The sequence below is a fragment of the Falco naumanni genome, chromosome 2 (genome assembly GCF_017639655.2).
Source record: "Falco naumanni isolate bFalNau1 chromosome 2, bFalNau1.pat, whole genome shotgun sequence".
NCBI lineage: Eukaryota > Metazoa > Chordata > Aves > Falconiformes > Falconidae > Falco > Falco naumanni.
Genome location: NC_054055.1, coordinates 71,685,543 through 71,707,272, shown reverse-complemented (window position 1 = coordinate 71,707,272; position 21,730 = coordinate 71,685,543). Strand labels below are relative to the sequence as shown.

General features: G+C 37.3%; 1 protein-coding gene across 1 annotated transcript in view; it reads left to right on the top strand.

Moving 5' to 3' along the window:
• Positions 1-21,730, top strand: part of TMEM131 (transmembrane protein 131) — a 102,840-nt gene that overhangs the window by 17,560 nt on the left and 63,550 nt on the right. The window contains exons 2-3 of the mRNA XM_040584794.1: positions 2,839-2,900; positions 15,436-15,476. Coding sequence (XP_040440728.1) covers positions 2,839-2,900; positions 15,436-15,476 — 103 coding nt within the window. The remainder of the gene's footprint in view (positions 1-2,838; positions 2,901-15,435; positions 15,477-21,730) is intronic.

Sequence of the window (21,730 nt, the reverse complement as noted above, 5' to 3'; positions counted from 1 at the left end):
GGTTTACAGAAGGGCTGCCTGCATTCAAGCTGCTTGTGTAGAAAGTTTTGGCTAGTTTCTGTGAGTGTCTGTGTGTGCTAGCCTTGTGGAAGAACCGTTGCTAGTTTCTGCTCTTTGTATCTACAGTGTATCGTTTAAAACAGGGGAGAAGTGTTAGGAAAATACTAAGAATTTGTGATTTGATTAAATACGCTTTTAAGTTTTACTCGTTGGTAGATATGAATATAAAAAGCCTTTTCCTAATGATTTTTTTCTTTGTGCCTGATGTCACAGTCAAGTGCTGTTTTCTTTGTTTCCAAACCAGAAAGCTAGAAAACAAAAGAAGTCAAAAAGCCCAACCTCAGAGGTGCAGTTCTTTTTGACTATTAGGAAGGTGCGCTTGTATAGGTAAAATCTTTTTTAAAATTGTCATCATTAAACTTGCAATAAATAAAATACATCAGAAAGTCTAATTTCATTCTGGATTTCTCCCTGAGTTAAAAATTGAGAATTTCCCTTCCATATCAGCTAAACTGTAACTTGATTTTTTTTGCACAGAGGATAGGCATGACATTTCTATGGAATTGTGATTAGCTGTCATACTTTGCCTTTTAACCTGACATGTCAAAGCTTCATTTTTACTCTTGTGCTATGATTCGTTTATAGATAGGGTTTTTTGAGTGGTTTTAAAGACAAAATTAAACAGTGGCTTTTGAATGTCTTGCATAAGTATTGCCAGTTAACTCTGTAAACTCCACTTGTTCTTTGTTTCTAGGATTAAATTTAAACTGATGGTCCTACTCCAGTAATTTAAGTTTTAAAAGCCCAGATTTTCATAAGCTGTAGGACTTGATCTTGTAACAGCCGTTTAAATACTGTTCTGGGTGTTTTTGTTTTTTTTTTTTTTTTTCTTTTTTCCTTGCCCTATGTTCTGTATAGTTCTTCGATATAAATGATTAACCAAACCTCCAATTCTTGGATTAAGGATGACTTTTGTTTCTTTTGGAAAACATTAAGATAGAACAATGAATGCACCAAAAAAAATTCTAAGATATTGGCTGACATGACTGACTAGTACCGCTCATGCCACTGTTAATATTGCAGGGCATGCATATTGTTTATAATCTGACCCCCTGCCTCTTGTCCTCTGTGGTGATTTTCAGACTTCCACATGCACTGGGCTGCTTTCTCAGCCTGTGTCACCACACGTTAGGATTCGGAGGTATGGTAGCTTGAAAAGTAATTGTATAAAATATTGTGATTTGGGATTTTGTTTATTTGTTTGGGTTGCTTGCATACCAAAAAGACTTTTGGTGATGACAGCAGCAACCTTTGTTTTATGTTAACTTTTACTTTTGGTCATATGAAAACATGGTTGTGGAGTTTGTAGCTTTTATGAGAAGGTATCAAAATATGAGGGGAATCAGGGATGTAGACTGGATGTGCAGACAGTGATATGTTAAGTAGCAGATTGAATTTTGGGTGCTGAGTGAGGTTTCACTAAAGCAGTGAGGAAATGTTTGGGACAAATACATGTCAAAAATAGTGTTTCTTTGTGTGGTAAGTGACTTTACTCCTGTCTGCCAAGAGTGCTTTTTTCCTATTTCTGCTTTCTGAAACTAAGGTCACTTTTTCTTTTAAAATATCATAGATAAAAGGTCACCAACATGGCCACTTGTAATACTTGTTCTTGTTAGAACATTGACTTTCAAAGTGGGAGATGAAGGTTTAAATCTCTTTTTTCAGACTGGGATTCAAATTCCATCTTCCAGAAGTGCACACTATGCTTCTGTGGGCTGGGAAATCTTTAACTTTTTCCTCTTTGTTCCTCTGAGGTTATTCCTCTTTGTGGAAAGAGAGGTGTGTTATCATACTCCCAGCTTCATCTAGCTGAATGGTAAAGGCAGTCATGGAATAAGGTCAGAGGGTAGGGGAGGAGGTATTTATAGGGATTTTTTTAAAATACAAATTTCTGGTTTGAGTTCGTTACTGTATTTTATCCTAAAGACCTGCTCTGTGTGTTTGTGTGTGAGTAGTCTTTTGGGGAGTGAAATTTCGACCTCTCTGAACTTCTCTTTCCTTTTTAACTCATGTTCATTCTTGTACAGACTATTATATTTTACAGGAAGGGCAATGCCCTTATTTCTTTGTCTTTAAAAGAAAGTAGCATCCCCTACATTATGAGAGGAATTGAAGAACAATTGCCTTACCAAACATTTAGAGGAAATGAGTGGAGGAAGAATGCTTAATTTGAGGATCCTATATGTGATTGAGGCATGAACTTTTCATCGAGTTTAGTCATATGGTGCAAACACTTCTAAACTGTTCCAGAATTTGTTAAGTTGCTGTCAAGATGGAGAGAGTTGTTGCCACACTAAAAATTAGGGAACAGTGTGAACGAGGCTTTCCAGATGTACAGTTAAGATTTTAGTTATATACATGAAACTGAAATTCCATTATTAAGTGTCAGAATTCTTTCTGGGCTTAGATGTATTAAACTTTGTTGAATAGGTATCCAGTCAGTCATATTGGTTGAAATACTGGGTTAGCTTGGTACAGCCAGCCTTTTTAGGGAACCAGGAAGAAGTTGTTCACTTTGGGGTTGAACATTTTTATGCCAAAAGACTGATTTGCAAAGTGCGATGCTTATTAATACAAACATCTTGGAATTGGAGCTCTTGGGAAAATTTGTATCACAGATTTGTGTTTGGTATTTTGTTAGAGACTCTTGTTACTGTGATTTGTCATACCTCTATATACAAAATGTGAGGTACTTAAGATTTCAGATGTTTAAGTTACTCTGTTTAGTAACAAAATATTTTTCTGGTAGTTACTTAGTTTTTTTGTTTTTCTTTGCAGCTTTCATCCAGTCGGATGGCATAATAGAAATGCTACGTTTTGATGAAGGAGACTTATTGCAGGTATGTAGTCTGAGAAAATAATCTGAACTAGAAATGTTTCATCTTCTTTTTGGTAGCTGCTTTTTGAAACTCATGGGTGAGTGGATTTTGAAAGTAAGCAAGCATCAAACTTAGGTCCAAAACTGTTGGACCTTCTGGAGTTATTTTCAGCAGTATACTTCGGTGTGTCCTGAGGTTCTGGTTCCCTGACCTTTTGTGTTGGGAAACTGGTGTTTACCACAGGTTCTGTCTGGCCTGTTTATCCAGTTGTTTGTTTGTTTGTTTTTTTTCCTCAGAAAAACTGTGGGATGTTTTGTGTTTAAGACTCATCTTGATGTAGAGTTGGGATGTAATTGGATAGCACAACTAGAGGAACTGAGAAGTGTTGCAAAATTCCCAAATGTAAAGGCAGCCATTCAGACCAAGTCACCACTGGCTTTAAATGAGGTTCAAATTACTGCAGTGAGGTAATTGCTGTTGCAAATATGGATTTTTCAGGTATAAAGTTGCCATTTTTTTCAGCTTTTTCTTGGTGACAGTCAAAACAGATGAAATGTTAACTTTAAAGACTACATGCTGATACTTTGAGATGGTTGTAGTGATTGGGGTGAAATACATAGCAACGTGGCTTGATACTTGACAGCAATGTAGTTCTGAAGTTCTATTGACTAGAATTTAATATACATGAATTTTGTGGATTGTATTTATGTTGAGAATAGCTTCTATTAAAATTCCTTGATGATGTGAGTCCTGATAGTTGAGAGGGAGGAGAGGAGAAAGGAGAAAGCAATTAATTGTTTAAATGATTAGAACACATGGCATGTGACTGTGTTTAACTTCCATTATTTACCAGTGCAGTGCTTGATTTACAATTCCTATCTCCTCTCTAGTCTAGGAGAGTCAACAAATGTAAAAGCTGCATAGTTCTGGGCTTGTGATAATAATACTCGTTTCAGATTTGTGAAGGTGTTTTTTTCTTTCTCACCCATCTACCTTGGTTGTGTGTTTTGTGTAGGTTTTTTTCCTTTCACTGCTTGGTCCCTAGTGTTAATCAAGAATAACTTACTACAGATTTTAAGATTATAGTGTACAAGGATGAGATACTTAAAAATTATCTAAACTGATGACAGAAAAAGTTGCAGTTAACAGTCAAACAAACCCAACGCCTCCTCCCCCCAGGAAAACACCAACCAAAACCCAAACCATCAAACAAGCAAACAAAAAAGCCCCAGGTTCCTCATTTAACAGTTGTTTACTGTCATGTGCTAAACGCATATAGATACATGGACTATATGGAAATTTTACAGTCTCAATTATTGCAGTTTTTGACTCAGAATATTTCTTTAACTTGCATTGACATACACATACCAGTATAAATATAAGAGAGAAAAACATCACTAGGCTTAGTTTCCTTTGTTTTACATACTCTATTAGAGTATATTTTGTTCAACAGGAGTGGTTTAATAACAATGACAGAAAGGTGTTGGCCCAGTATTTAAGATAAAAATAATGTAGTCAGATTCACTTAACTACGTTTTAGGTGTGTTTTTTCCCCAGGATTGTTATATTGGGGTTTTTTATTTGTAACTAATTAAAATTAATCTTACAAATCTGAATTTATTTATGTATGCTGGCATTCTATTAATCAGTGTAGTTTTCAGGACTAGAAAGTAATGGTGCTGCTGTGAATCACTTCAATAATTATAAGGATGCAAAAAATAAAATGAATTGTTGATTGTTCCAATTTTATTGAAGACGCAACAGAGATAAGAGAACTAGTTTACATATTATGGTGGAACAAGGTCAAGCAATTCTGGATGTCACACTGTAAACTTTGCAGTGCTTTGGATAGCATTTGGCTGCCACTTATCCTAATATACTGCTGAATATTTGATTTAAAACAAAGCAAGAGAGACAAAATGTCTAATAAATGGTTTCTATGTTTTAAATTATGGTTATGGCTCTTAAGCCAAAAAAATACCTAGGTAAATGAAACCAGTTGCTTTTAAGCAGAATGATACAGCGTGTTTTCTCTAGCTTACAATTTATTTGTTTTTTTTCTTGTATATTTTAATATGGTGACCTCTTGTGACTACTTACTGCAATTAAAAAACTAAAACTAAAGTGAATAAATTGTGTAAAAACAGATTTACATCTTGTAAATAGCAGTTACTAAAGTTTTAAACCTACTGTGATGCCATTGAACATTTCTCTTTTAGGCTTTCTGTAAGTTTTCACAAATGTTTGTAGGTCACTCATCGTTACAGCACAAATACGATGATGACAATAGTAACTCACTTGTCTAATGTTACATCACCTTCAGGTGATTTTTTTTTTTTTTAATATAAAAACCAATTCAGTGAAGGAAGCGATTAATAATCATTGAGGTGTCAAAGCCATCTCCAGTCTTGGTTTATTCTCCCCACCCCCCACCCCCACCCCCCCCGGAGAACTGGATATCTTTACAGTGGAAGCAAGCCATTTTCTTATTTAAAGGAGTTGCTTTTCAAGTAAGGCAAATCAAATGCTGAGTCTTAAGTAATTTAATCATTAGGGAATCCCTGCTACCTCCCTCCAGTTAGAGTGTATCCTTTTGATGCTGTTTTTTTGTACTTGAACTACATGCTACCAGCGAAACACTCAATCACACTTTAGGACTTCTGTTGAAAAGAATAAATGAAGTATGTTGGAAAATTGGGTTTGACCAGACTGACTTCAAACAGTTATTTATTGAAAGAACATAAATCTTTAAATATTTCAGTTAAAGACCTTGGCATTTAGTAAAAATAAACTGAAAGTGGAAATAGTTCATTGGTTCATGCTAGTGGGTAATAGTAGTGAAGTAGAGACACTGCTTTTTGGGTATGGACTTGCAGTATGTGAATTAGAAAGTGCTATGCCATGTAGCTTTGCCCTCTTTCTTAACAGAACAAAACTGAGACCTTTATTCTTCAGCATACATGTTTAGATTAAAGATGTATATCTGAATAAATTTATGTTATTTCTGCCTATGGATTAAATAACAGTAATGAGAGAATCGCCTCGTTCTGTCTATCCTTCATATGAATCAGTCCCCTTAAGGATTCAACAGCTTTTTGAACCCTTCAAATCATTTATTTAGGTCCTGAACATAGACTAGGATTTGTATTAATGTAAATTGTCCATTGCTCAATGCAATGTAGGGGTTGGGTTTTTGTATATAATTGTCTGGCACTTCACAGAGCCATAGATTTGTTTGGTTGGAATGGACCATCACCTAATACTTTCTTCAGTTAGTGTTGTGTGTAGATGGACTATATTTGGCAGATGCTTGACTCTTCTGTTCTTAAAACCTCTAGAGAAGTAACTTTCACAGGTTTCCTTAAGTACATATTTGTTTCATGCCTAAGCTGGTTTTGCCGCTTCTTTTTTCTCTAGTGTATATTCAGGTGTTTTTTTGTTAGATTTTTGGTGCTTTTCATAGATAACTTTGTACCAAAAGGCACCTGTAGCTTCTTCATGGAAATGTTTAAAAACACCCTGCAACTTTCTTTACTGGATTTTTATTTGTCTACACACTACTTAGTGTAGCATTTAATTGGGATATTAGTGCTTTGAGAAAGGACAGAGTGGTTGCTTCCCCGTGTAATAACATTTTGATTAATAATTCCAAAATGAGTTGTAAATATTTGACAGCATTTTGTTTGCTTATATAGTTGGCAGTTCACTATGTTCTCCAGACGCATTCTTTTCTTTGGTGTACCACCGGTTAGTCAGTTATTCCCAGTTTTAGATTTGAGTTCTTCAGCTGAACTTTTCCTTGTCAGTCTCAAGCCTCCATGTGTTCTGATGATTTGAACCCTTGTCCAGACCAGACAGATGCTTCAAGCCCCTGATGATGTTGATGTCATCTGCAAATATTAGGAGTGATGAAATAAACTACAATTGTTACTTTTAATAATTTATCCGTTCATGTTAAGCCAACATACTGTCTCACTTTTTGAGGACTTTAGTTTGAAAAGTGAACAGTAAAGTAAAATTTATTTTTCAGAGCACAGTTTGCATTTGCTTTTAGTTCATAGAGGACTATTGAAGCTATTATATTTATTGTGAGAGCTCTTGCCTTGGTTATCTAATGTTTTCCCGGACAGTGTATTTGGGGCCACTGTTTTCCACAATGAGCAATCTTCTTTCAGACTAAGTGTTTGGAAGGTTCTTCTCCTTATGTAGTAGCGTTTTCAAGTAGTGTTTTCCTACAATGAAAAAGGAAAATGGTAAGACTCTTCAGTCAAATTCTTTTAACATGAATCACTACACTTACTGCTGCAATAGTCTTAAGTGTATGAAATGCTTCTTTGTAGGTGAACTAGAAATTACTGTACTGATACATACTGGTTTGCAGAATAGCTAAAATAGGGGGGGAATAAAAATGTTACGGTTTGTATATACTTCATACATATTTGCTGGGTTTGTTCATAAACTGCTGTAAACTGCTAGTCAGCGAAGCTGGTAATGAGAATTATAATGGTTCTAAATGTCAAATTGACAGAACCTTAACATGACTTGCAGTGGCTTTGCAGCGGCTTTGCGGTGGGGAAGTTATGGGACTGAGTTACATGCATGGGAATCGGCAATGCTGATCTCTTACTGGAGGAATTTTAGTATTTTCTGCATGGTCTGTACTTCATTCCATATGGCATGGTAAAGAAGTATCTTAACAGAAGTGGCAAACATTCTGTTCTGGTGTATCAGCAATAGCGTTTTCAGAATGTGAAGTTTAAATGCATTTTTTCTATCACTTTGAATTTTCGTATTGTGTGTTAACTTTTAAAAGGGTTTTGATATGGCCTCCATTGATACCCATATAGACGAACTGTTAAGATACAGATTGCACAAGTGGGTAATAAAGTGGCTAGACCATTGACCTCGATGGGTGTACTGTACAGTACAGAGTTCAGCTGGCAGTCAGTTACCCATGACAGAGCTGGATACTGAGGACAATACTGCTTAATGTCTTCACTAGCAGTCTGGATGGTGATACAGGGAGTGTTCCCAGTAAGTCTGCGGATGCTACCAAATTGGGCAAAGTAGCTGATACACTGAAAGGCAAGGCTGCTATTCAGAGGGACTTTGGCAGACTGACAGGAACCTCATGACATTCAGCTAAGGCAAATGCAAGTCCTGCACCTGGGAGGGAATAACCCTGTGTAACAGGACAGGCTGGGCAGTGACTTGCTAGACAGCAGCACTGCAGAAAAGATGTGGGACGTCCTGGTAGACAAGTTGAGTATAAGTTACCCAAGTGTACTTGTAGCAAAGAAGGCCACCAGCCTACTGAACTGTATGAACAAATATGGAGCCAGAAGATAAGTGTGATTTTCCCCTGCTGAAGTACTTCTGGGGCTGCAGCGGGAGTACTGTATCCAGTCAGGGCTACCCAGTACAAAGAAGGCACTGACGTACTGCAGCAAGCACAGCAGAGGAGTACCAGAATGATAGGGGGGTGGAATGCTTCTCATATTAGGATGTGTTTCTTCAGCCTCTAGAAGAGAAGACCAAAGGAAAAACTTAATTGCTATGGACAGTATAGAGTTAACAAGAGCCAGCTTTTTTCATTGTGCACAGTGGGAGGATGAGAGGCTTTGGACACAAATTTCAGCATGGAAGCCAAACCCATGTAAGAAAAAAAGCTTTTAAACTTGACGATGATGAAGCACTGGACCAGATTACTCAAAGAAATTGTAGAATTTCTGTCTTTGGAGATAGAGTTCTTTGGAGAACTCTATGACCCAAAGCTGTGAGCCAACTGCACTAACTAGACCTCCCCTGAGCAAGGGTTGACTAGATGGCCTCAGGAGCTTCCTTCCAAAGCATGTGATTAATAAAAGAATAAAAGGCATTTCAGTTCATTGCCATTGCTTGTGAGCAGCTGAAGTCCTTCTGATGCTCAGGAAGAAAAAAAAAAGCAGCTGCTTCTTCTTGTACAAGAAGAACTGTCATTCCAAGGCTTTAGTTTAAAAATAATTAATTGATGCCCAGGAGTGACTATTGCAAAGCCAATGGCAATAACATGTGTTGCATCAGCTAGTGAACTGATGTTTTTGTTCCGTATGTGAGTTTGGGTCATGAAAGAGCATGGCAAGAATGACTCAGTTCAGTCCACTTTCAGCTACCTTTCAGGTGACAGCATTCAGTTTTTTTTCATTACCTTAAGCAAGATACTAATCATTAACTAGCTTACTAGCATAGAGCTCATGAATGCAGCGATGAAGATTTACGCTGCCATCTACGTATCGGTTTTGTAGCTGTCTCTCAACATCTAGTTGTAAGTAGCACATAGCTTTTCTACAAGAAGGAACCAGTCTTACTATAAAATAACAATATGTAAAATGTACTGAAAGAGTCTTTTAAATCAGTGTGGATATTCTTGTATAGGAATTGCAGAAAGCTTTGGTTGTTGAGACTTTTGATAACATTAAAGAAATGTATTTGGTGTCCAGAAACTTTAGGTCTTAATTAAGAGGGCCTCCCTGCTTTGCCCCTGCTACCTACCATCCTTGTTTAAGGCTTCAAAGCTTTAATTCAGTTACTTAAACATACGTAAGCAGTGCTGTTTGAGATGCCCTGGGTTGTCCCGGACATCTACTTGAATGTGGAGATAAGGCACAGGGCACAGGAGAAACTGTGTGCCCTTCTGGATGTCTGTCGGAGACCAGGCAGGTTGCCCTAGGACATTTATCTCAAGTGGCAGCAGATGCCTATGTTTAGATGACTGAATGTAGTACTAGGTAATATGACCTCTTACCAAGAAGTGAAGAATAGCTATTATAACAAACTGGTGAGACATTAAAAGTAACCTTTATTTTTCTGTTGGTGGTTTGGGGTTTTTTTTTGTTGGTTGGGTGTTTTTTTTTTTGGTGGGATTTTTTTGTTTTTTTCTGGCTAAAGTTAGGAACCGTGGGTATGTCTTCAGAGACAGCCTTCAGACTGTAAGGTCTGTATTTGATTCTGCATGTGCACAAGATCATTGTTTATTGTTCCACAACTGCACTGAGTGTGTAAGGTGTGTTTTCAGGTACAGATTCTCTGCAAAATCTTTTTTGAGGATATGTGCCTCTGGAGAGAAATCGTTCTAAGTCTTGAAATCGCTGTGGCTGACTGACTTCAAATTTTCTAACTCGCTGTCTGCAAGTTCTCTCAAGATCTTTATTCCGAAATCCTTTTGGTTTATAGTTTAATCCTTCCAGGGTTATATAAGAGATAAATTAAGGCATGCAACTGTTAGCATGTGCATTTAGGCTGTCGCTACTATCTTCAAATAAAAAAAAATAAATTAAAAAAATCATCTATCTCCAAGACTTGAACATAGCCTTTCAAGTGGGAGGATTATAAACCCCTATTACTGTTAAAAGGAATGATTTTTTTTTTCCTCCTCTCCTGCTTTTTTCACCACTCAGCTGTATGTTTCAGTTTCTTCCATGTTGACCTTAGTTTTTGTTGTTAGGCAGTCAGTTGGATCAGGAAATTAATAGAATTGAAGGTTCTTTCCCTGTAACTTAGCTTATTGTCTCTTGAAATGTTAATAGTGTGCCCATGCAGCCGCCTTGGGGATCTGTACATTGCAAGGTAGTATTTTTTATTTGCAATACTTTTCCCATACAGATAAGATTTAATAAAATTTTCCTAATAATCGTACCGTGCTAATGCTGCTCCATTACAAATGTATGAGCGTACAGATGTATGAGGAGAAAAGAATAAACTGTATCAAAGAGGATAATTTTAATTCTCTTTACCTGATGAACTGGCAATATTCAACAAAGCCTACACTTTAAACAGTGATTGATCTGATACATGATTTTAGTTCTTGGCATTTATGTTTGACAGTTTTGTGCAGTCACACAGGAAAAACAGCATGCCAGGCCGCAGCACGGTAGGTCCACAATTTTATGTGAAGATCAAATTTTTCAAAAAAAGTATTTAGAAATGTAACTGAACACATTTGTATGTTTTTGTTTACTGCATGACTCTAAAGATTGACATGTAATAAAAATGAGTGGTAATTATAGAAACTGCCACATGAGATTTATTTTTGGTTTAGTTCCATGATGCTATGGTTGATGAGCTGCTGAAGTTGGTATGCTATTTCTTTGCTCTTGATTGACCCTGATTTAAAAAAAAAAACACAACAAAAACCAAAACCCCCAAAGCAAACCAAAAACCCAAACCAACAACAGAAAACTTAAAAAAACAAACCCCAAACCAAAACCCACACAACAAAATATCCACTAAAAAACCCAAACAAACCAAAAGCAAACAACCCCCTGCTCAAAACACAAGTGTCACTGCAATGAATTTGTCATTCTGCTTGTCTTTAACAGACGTCTGAAAGTAAAACCCAGGCTTTTCCTTAGAAGCGTGATTATTTGAATTTTTGTTCTTAAATCTATTTCAGGCATATGATGTACTACTGAAGTGATTTCTGATTTTAAACTTATGTACAGGTATTAGACTAGTATTTTCTCCACAGCCCTCTGTCTAAAAGTTGGTGTGCATGGGGTTTTAGCCTAAGACCAATATTAGGAATATCGACTGCCAGTTCTGATGTTTAAGAGTATATGTAACAACCACTTTCTCTACAGGATAATTTACAACGTAATAGAACTCTTGTTAGAGCCAAAGCTAGTTGTCAAGGATCAGTGTTGGTAATGACTGTTTTGGTTGCCCTGTCATAGGATCTGAACCTGTTAGCTCCATCATCTGACTGTCAGGTAACTGCTGGTAGTTTAATTCTGTGCTTTAGTTATGTTTCTAAAGAAAAATCAACCACTGAAAGGAAGCTTGTATTTAATTGTAGTAAATAATGCACTTTCAAGGACATTGGTAAGGAATACAAGGTGTTTATACATCTGTTAAATTCACAGGGAAGGTTTGGTGGTTGTCGTGGTTTAGCCCCAGCCAGCAGCTCAGCTCCTTGCAGCCGCTCACTCACTCTGCCCCAGTGGGATTGTGGGAGGGATTTGGAAGGGTAAAAGTGGGAAAACGTGTGGGCTGAGATAAAAACAGTTTAATGGGTAAAGCAAAAGCTGTGTGCACAAACAAAGCAAAATAAAGAATTCATTTACCACTTCCCATAAGCAGGCAGGTGTTCAGCCATCTCCAGGGAAGCAGAGCTCTGTCATGCTTAATGGTGACTTGGGAAGACAAACGCCATCATTCTGAATGTACCCTGCTTCCTCCTCCCTTCCTCAGCTTTACATGCTGAGCATGACCCCATAGGGTACGGGATACCCCTTGGGTCAGTTGGGGCCAGCTGTCCCAGCTGTGTCCCCTCCCGACTTCTTGTGCCCCCCCCAGCCTGCTCGCTGGTGGGGTGGGGCGAGGAGCAGAAAAGGCCCTGACCCTGTGTGAGTGCTGCTCAGCAGGAACTAAAACATCCCTGTGTTACCCACACTGTTTCCAGCACAAATCCAAAACACAGCACTATACTAGCTACTATGGAGAAAATTAACTCTGTCCCACCCCAAATCAGTGCAGTTGTGTAACAGTATTTCACAGGAACACTGTCTCAGCAATTTTTCTTTGTCTCCCTCCAGTAGGAAGGAGAGTCAGTGGTGTGAATGCACAGCATAGAAGAATGGAACCGGTGAAATCAGAAGAATGGCTTTAAATAACTGTGCTGTAGTAAAAAAGAGTGATATATGCAGTCGTTTGGTAGGGAGGAACAGCAGGTGATTTTAGTTAGTAGAGAAAACCCTCAGAATGGATTCGGGTCGTTTTTGGGTACATCTGCATGACTGATCATGTTGCATAGATCTTTGTAACCAAAAACCATCATCAAATTCGTAACCAGCAGCAGCACTTTGAGTGTACCACTTGCTGTGTGCATCAGAGATGTGCAGAAAGCTCGTAAATGCTGAGACTTACTGAGCAATTTGTCTGTTAGCCTAGATTAATGGTGGCTGGCTGTGGTGAAGACCAGAGTGCTTCTCAGCTGCAGTCAAACAGCTCGGGCTGTTTAGTGCTTACAAAGCAAGCACTCTTTCTACTGAGTAGGTTGTGCAGCATCTCTTGCAGAGCCCTCAGAGCCAGGTGTAGTCTGATGTGCTTTCAGAGAGAATAGGTATGTCTGCAAGCTGCAGGCAATAGTTACGTAGTCGAAAATAAGGGAAAAAAAAAAAGGAAAAAGAAAATTTTAAGGGCAGACAGTGATTCATGGTTTTCAGGTTTATATGATAGAAAAGTAGGTAATAAGAATAAACGAAAGTAACTATAAGTAACTGTTTGAAGCTTATTAGAACCATTTTAAAAATACTCAAGCAATACGTATTTTCTGCAGCGCTTGTAGAATTATGCTGTTGTGAACTAGGGGAAATCACTGGCTTAATGTTTTGGACAAATGCTTGTATGAAGTGTTAAACCAGCTTTTGACACACACTTTTTTTTGGATGGAGAGAAAATATTTTAAGCTGATTCACTTTGATTCAATTTCTTATTTTTTACGTTGAGAAATTAATGGGTGGCAGTTTAAAACTGGAAGGTTTGCTCTCATCTTTCTAGTTGGAGGAAAAAAATAAGGTATGGAAGCCAGAGAACTGTTTTTTTCTGATTAAATTCTTTAGATTTTGGAGCTAATCAATTAACTTGTTAGGCAGTACTTTGTAGAAATTTTTAGATACAAAACATTTTGTATCTTAAACATTCATCAGTTAATTCAAACTGATTTTATATTTCTTCTTTCTTCATTTTAATTGAATTTCTCTTACTGTTCTGAACTATCTAGTACAGGCTTTAAGCATTTACTTATATTCTACTGGAAACAGAAAATAGAGGGTGACATCAGAAATTAAGAAGTTTATCAGTATATGAGTATAGCATAGCTTAGCTAGGAAAACTTTGTGGAAACATTTGCAAGCCAGTGTATTTTAATGGAAAAATAAGAAATGCCTTGTTTTCCTAATTATGGTACAAATGTAATACATAAGTTTAAATGAAAAGTTACTGAGTTTAGATGAAAACTTGCTGACTTTTAAATTGTTTTATATTGCCAATTTTATTATAATCTACCTTTTCTCTTAGCATTCTGTTCAGTGAGGAAAAACTGCACTGATCATGCTGTACCGCATAATTCCATGTGAACTCCTTCCCCTTGCAGTGTCCCTTTAGCAAGGCAGTTTGCCCCTCTATTTCAGAGGCATTAAAACAAAAAAAAACTAATGGATGCTTTGTCTAGACATTTACAATTGCAAATAAATCCTCAAGTTACAAACAGCTTAACTTTGTTTGACAATGTTGAATAACACACTTCCAGCTTTACCTAGTTCGATACAAATTGGAGGGTCATTAAAGCGAATAATTTCACTTTAAATCTGAAATGCTAGTTAGATTAACAGTCCAGAATTGATCCTTGATGTAAATCAACATTAAGGTTTGTGGACTAAGTGATTTACTAGTAGTAAAAATTACTAGTAGTAATCAGAGAATTTCAAGTAAGTGTCTCCAAAAGCAAAATAAAAAATCCTCTAAAATAATTATCAGATAATTTGTTATAAACTATTTTAAGAAAAGATACTTTTATCTTAGGAAAAACGAGGAAAGAAAGTGTAATTTGTGGTTGAAATAGAAATCAGTGAAGTGTCCAGCCAAGGGACTTGATTGTAGTTCTAAAATGAGATACAAAAAATTTGCATTCCCCTTGTAAACAAATGACATCCTTATGCTAGAGGTGAACTGTGTCAGATGAGCCAACCTGCACCATAGACATTATCAGACCTGTAAGCTTTCTTCTCACTCTGAGAAGATAAATAGTTGTCTTGGCCATGAAATGCCTTTATGAGAAGGACTGAAATGCTCTATTTGATCCCCAAATCCTGTGGGAAAACAGTTTTCAAAGTCAGGTATGTTTTAACATTGGCTGTATCACGACATTCCATACACAGCCTTCTAAACCAGTTGGGATTTCTTAGACAAGGGTAAAGGAATTGAATTTTACTGGACAACCTAACCTCCTTGTTTTCAGGTAATTAACTGTAATGTCCAGTGTAGTGGTAGTAAAGGTACGAATAATAGAGGCTAGAAGATCATTAGCAGGGAAGGAGATGAACTTTCCTAATCAAATGGAGATTATAGTGTTCTTTGTTTTCTAGTTCGTTAAATTACACTGGTCAGGTAATTGCTTGACTGTTACTTGTTTCATGTGCTTTTCTTTTGTAATTTGTTTCTTATATTTCTGCAAGGTTTTGCTTTTGCTCCCTACAATGTTATAATTTCTTGGACTTTTTTTTCCTCCTCTCAATTTTTAAGTTGTTAAGTTGCTGCTTGTCTTGCAGGTTTTAGGAGTTCCTACCACTGGAACTGACTGCAGTTCTTGTCTGGGGCTAAACAGTCTTTTGGTAGAGGTTTGATTTCTTTAAGTAATTGGAAAAAAAAACGATTTTGCATTTTCGGCTCCAGATCAGAGCTTTGCCTTTTGTCTTTCAAGCTCTGCTTTACTGACTTGTTACAGTTGCTGGAGTTGTTTTCCCACAGGAAGTATAATGCTGTCAGTGTCTTATATTTAATTTTTTTTTTTCTTTTTCAGACTGAGACAACTATAGGCCTCAGTTCATATCAACAGAAAAGGTAAGCATGATTTTCTAAAAGTTTAATACAGCCATCCTATTGCAATATTTGTGATATTTTTCTTAAGAATAGTAAAGTTTTAGTGTAAATAAGATCAAATACAAATTGTGTAAGTTTTCAATACTGTCTTATACAGAGGAAATTTAAACTAAAATGTAAACCAGTTTTTAATATTAGACAGCTAAATCACTTCAATATGGAATAAGAAATGGAAGAATTCTTTAATTCACTTGGTCATATATATGGCAGAGTAATTCTGTATAAATAAAGAGGAATCATTTTGCTGAAGTTTTATTGAGAAAGAAGTGGGTTGGTTTGCCTGCTTCAAAATTCTTTGGGGTCCTTTTAAAGAAAAACTTACAATGTTCCTTTTAGTAAATTCTTACCTGCCTGTCTGTCCCACCCCCCAGACATAATCCGTACATAATCTGTTATTAAAGAACTTTGCATGTATAGTATCTGAGAAGGAAATGAAGTGGTGCTGCTTTTTCCCTGGTCTGTAATTTTTCTCTGGAGACTCCTCAAATATTCCTGTGTACTTAATGAGTACATTGAACACTAATAATGAAGCTTATTTCTTATACAATAGCATTCAACAAACTGTCATGTAAACACAGCTAGATTTTTTTCATGGGCTATTTCCACTTCCCAGGAAATCTAGTAAAAGGACTATTCTTGTTTTCATTTCAGATGTGTGTATGAAAAGTTCTTATGTTACTATGTATATAGTTGCTTAAGCATGGGTTTAAGGGCATTCTCTTTGCAACAAGTTTTGAAAAATCTCTGAAAAATGTAACATTTTTTCATTTGACGCTTGAAAGCCTTGATCCTGTTTGTATCATTTGCCACCAGTCTCTGCTGACATCTGGTTAGGTATGGACCTAAATCTTGCAGTGTCAATCTCCAAAATTGTATGAAAATACTGTAGACTTTGGCTTACCTGGTACTAGGTTTATAAGTATACTTGGAATTCAAGGTTTTGGAGGGAAAAGAGTGAACATGAAAGTGCTGAAGAATCTTATGAGGATATGGCAGGTCTTTCACTCCAGGTGAAATTAAAACATAAATTCACGTTATCTTTATTTTGATAATGCAGAAGAGAACAGTTAATATTATCTATTGAAATGAGGCTGTTACCTCATATTTTGAGCTGAAGCTTGAGGCATTTATGTATTATGGTAATGTGAATTTTGTCAGACTTGTGTTATATGAACTTCTCCTTTGCTTTTTAATTGAAAAAGTGTAGCTTAGTCATTCTGCATAAAACTTGAAACTTTGTGGTGCTGTACCTTCCCTGGATCTGTCATCTTTCCCCTACCCCAGCAACAGAGGTCTCTCTCGGCACTTCAGGACTTCCTTATTTATTTCTCATCTATGAAGTCCTCAAATTAAACTTTCCACCCAGTGCTTTTATTAATCTATTTTTTTTCTACTTGCCTGTTAACATAGGATTAGGCAAAGGAGAATATGCATTTCACTAAACTGCTCCTGTAAGTAGTCACTTTGAAAGATCTATTTGTTTCTGTTAACCACTTACACATACTGTATGTACGCCTCCGTGAATGTAACTCTACCATGATAGGAGAATGAAAGGTCACATGTAAAGTTACCATGCATTTAGAGTTACGTGAATTTAATTTTCCTGGTTGCTGTAGGTCATACAACTCACACATAACATTTTGGTCAAGATAAATTAAAAATAGTTTTTTAAAGATCAAACTAAAACGATGCACTTTAAGTATTTCTTTTACTCGGGGTTTTCCTCATTTTCCTATCTTAAACTGCTTGTTTGAAGCCCTGCACTCATTACTCTGTAGTGGACTCGGACTTTGCACAGCAGAAAAAGAATCTCTTAAATTTCATTATGGAAATTCCCTTGTATGTTGAAAGATTTATATGATCATTACAGCTTCTGGAAGAACACAATCAAAGCAAATATGTTACAGAGCAGTATAACTAATATTAACTTCGAAAACTTCCATTTCTGTAAGCCAAGTAGCTTAAGCTAAGTGATCATTGTGTTCTTCCCTAACATACTAGATCAACTGGACATCTGGTCATTTGTAATTTGCAAACAACATGAGTGGTTTAAGATGCTAGTACCCCAGTTGTTGTTTACCTGTCCTTCCTTCCAAGGATTCTCTCTCCTGTGACAGAGAAAGTGAGTATGTGTGCCCATGGCTCAGCTGCTGCAGTTTGTGCTCCAGTGACTTATTTTACCCTGCCAGTGATTATGGGTTTGTACATGGATTGTGAACTGGAGCATTGTGCTGTGGGTATTTGTTGCATTCTTCCACAAGTTGTTGGGGGATTGCAGAATGGTAGGGGACACAGCTGTGGATGGGAACTTAAACAGCTGTAGTTATGCGCTACAGCATGTCAGTCACATTGCTGGTACGAAAACATGAATGTAGGAATCACAACTGAACTTCTGAGATCAGTGACAAGTGTATTTTATGTCTTGGGTAGAATCAGACTTTATGGAGATAGTTTAAATGGAATAGTATCTTGTGTAAGTCATTGAGTCTCAATGGCAGAAAGAAGGTGTCTTTATTGAGACCTAGGGATTATGGGCAGGTTTTTGTCTCCCAAGATACAACTGAACTTCCTGGTCCTTGAGAGTGAGACCGAGGCCCTGGATTAGACATGCTTACAGGATTTTTTGATTTTAATTTCACATCTAAGAAGATTGCTTTCTGTGTTTAAAATTTCAGTGGTTTAGAGTGTGTTCTAATAAAACGCTGGTTTATAGATTTGAAAAATCTCCTTGTTTCCCAGGAGAAACAGTCCATTCTGCATCAGGGTGCTGGCCTATTTGGGTGCTGGCACAACGTGATAAAGAACTGCATCACAAACTCTTCGATCCCATATTACAAAGTGAATACCCAATCTACTGTGTGTCTGTATTTTTCCCTCTCTGTTGTTACTGGTTTTACATGGATCTTTCTTCCACGTATTTTTCTAGGTGACTTTTTAAATGGTGTTGCTAAGGTTTTTGGTCCACATGAAGAAATTAACTTCTCTAGATGACTTATGTCTCATTGTCCTTATTATAGATCATAATATCTCCTTCTTGGTGTAGCTTGCGGATACTTCATCCCTATCTAGACAGTTCATCCAGTTCTTTGATCTGCTTTTGGAAGGAGGGAAATAAACTAGCTTTTTAATTTGTTTTGGTTTTGCCCATGGTCAGGTTACAGAGCATCTGTTCAAGCTTCTCCCTGTTTTTTCCCCACCCTTTCCCCAGACAAACCCTCAGGAAGTGTTAGCTTTGAAGTGTAACATCTGATATCATGAGTGTGTTTTTCCTGATACAAGATTAATGTTGGCATAACTGGGCCAACCACTACCTGGGTGTAGTTTTTGAAAAAGTCATTTTATTCATCTGCACATAGAGCCAGATACTGAAGTGGTCAAATGTTTTGTGGCAGTTCACTTTCTCACAGAGGCTGTGTTTAATACCCATATTTCTAAAATTATTTTAACTATAAAAATGTAAATAAATTTTCTTAGATTTGCAGCTCAACCTTATTTTTAAACATTAACAAGTCGTGGATGCATTCAGGGAAATATGATTGTTTATTTACTTTTATAGCCAAAGATGTTCTGTCTTAGAGGTGGCTCTTTCAAGGACATTCTGGCACAAAAAGTGAAGTATTTGACTATTTTTCATTTTAAAAATTCATATAGCTATTTTTGAAGACACTTTCATTTTGTATGGGGGTAATAGAAATAACAAAGTAGTGGCGTTCTGAGAGTTTGTGTTGCTTAATAAAATCCTCTTGCTATTTGATGGTTTAATGCTTTTGTCTTTATTTCTTGACAATTTGTGGAATGGAAAAGGAAACAAACCCTTTAAACAAATGGTAAAATAATGTGGGAAAAACACAGGTAGAATAATAATTATATTTGATTTTTCCACGGTAGCAATTAAAGATAGTACAGATAAGATTCCACAGAACACAAACCTCCTCCAGAAATCCCAGAACAGCTGGAAAGGTAAAGTGAGGATACAGAGAAACAGTTACTGGCCAACTTTGCAGAAAACTTTAGATACTATATTTGACAAGTATTTTCTTCATCTCCAAATGCAGAAATGTGCATGGATTATTTAAAACTGAGTACTCTGTGATAAACAGCAAGACATCATAGAAGTGCTGCAGAATGTCCTTAACCAGAAAAAATTGTGTCTTGGCATAGATGGACATCCCTATCATCCACTGTCATGTGAAAGAGGCGGGGTGGTGGTGGAGATTTTCCCAACCCTGGATTTTTGATCTGTCTGTCAGCGCCACGGGAAAGCCAAGACCCTTGTGCCCTGCCAGTCTGTCAGTGTCTTGTTACAGGGGCCCGTCACTGAACAGCCCTGCTGGATCAGAGGGCGATTCAACTGACTTGCTCAGGGACACTCCAACAGTATCAGGGGGACCCCTCAGTGGGCCTTCCCACATTATTCGAATGTGTTACTTACCCGCTGCCAGCAACTGCTAGCTCCCACAAAGGACTAACACCAACACTTTACGGAATAACAGTCGTTATTCTAAAATCGTGACAAGTTAAGATTCATGATTGCTGGTGATAGGGACTGTCTGCAAAAACAACCTTGAAATGATAAACAACCAAATTCTATACAATCAGAACATTAATCACTAATAACAGCTAGCATGGGTTAGTTATTTAGCACACATAAGACAAAGTTCTTACCCAACAGGTGTACCTATGGGGCAGAAGGCAGGTTCAGCCCATCAACTGATCCCAGAAGTTACTACGGAGTCTTCCCTAACTTCCCCCTTCATTCATTTTTTATACTTTTCTTTGCTCTCAGGTGGAGCTTGAGTGACTCTAGTCATACATTCTTTCATTATTGATTGGTGTAAACTTCTTTCGCTTTCATTTGAAGACATAGTTGATAAGAAATAGAAAGCATGTGCTCGGTGAGGCGTGGTGGTGCCTTGGAGGTGGGTAACTTTGGGATGGAGGTGTGTGTTAGTATTATAATGAGATCATAATGAGCAAGGTTCATCTAAGTTAAATAGTTTTGCTACAGTTGTTGGCCCAGAAACGGGCATCTTCTCGTATGTTTTCTATTTGACAGTTGCTATGCAGCTTACCGGCTGTATGGTACCATCAAGTTCCCAGCCCTGCAGGGAGCACAGCAGAGCCTGGCTGCGGCGTCTCCGCTCTGCTCCACCCTCCACTGCTCCTCTAGGCTGGCCTAGAGAACGATGGTGGAGTGGATTGCACGCTTGCCCACTGTCTGAAAGTGGCAACTGTATTTTACCCTAAAAGGTTGTTATAATACTACAACTTCTATTAGGTCCCAATTTTCTATAATTTCCCCCCTCCAAGCGATTTTCCCACACCTAATCTTCCCAGGCATTGATACTTTGACCATCTTTATGGTCTCTATCTGTGACTAACCTTATTGAGACGTGAAGTTGCATTTCAGTGAATTACATCTGGTAGCAGGTTGCTTCTGGATAGGATCAGTACAGTAGTTAATAGCTGAGGTAAATGCCCTCTCGCTTGGATGACAGAGTGGATGGTATGGCAAGGGTAATGATCATGTCAGGGGCTGTGTGTAGTTCACTCTCAAGTCTCATTTAAAAAATCCAAATTCTTGCAGAAGGGAAAAAGTTGTTGGGACAATCTTAAATCATTATCAGAAACTACTCGTTTCTGAAACTTCATAGGTTCAGGTGACTTCTGGCTGATTCTGAGTCTGCTGAAGCTTGTTGGAAGATGTTGGTAGTCCTCTCTCATTCAGATGTATCTTTTCATGTTGTTCTTGACTTTGAAAGTTAGAAATGTTGGAAAGATAGGGAAAGAAAAATTAAATTCTGATAGAAGACTGGGAGCCATAGCTCTACAGGCATACAATGATAATTAACTTAAATGTCATTATGCTGTTAAGGTTGCCCTACCCATGGGTGTATCCAGCCTTCAGTGAGCAAGTGCCCAGCAGTCCAGACATTATCATCATTTGTAAGTCTGTTGCAAGTCGACTCATGTTGGGCCTTCCAGCAGGCAAAGTTTGGGAATTCCGATGCTGTTTGTTCCCATTTGAATCTTATTACAGCTGTTACTTTTATTATAATAGTTGCTATTCATTATAATGTGGCTGCCTTTACCAATGTTCAGCCATCTAAAAATTCTGTGTTGCCTAAATGGCTATCAATGATATTATAGCGATAGTCTGAGAAAATTTGCTAAAACCTTTCATGTATGTGGAGAATTGTGTATGTCCCGGTGGT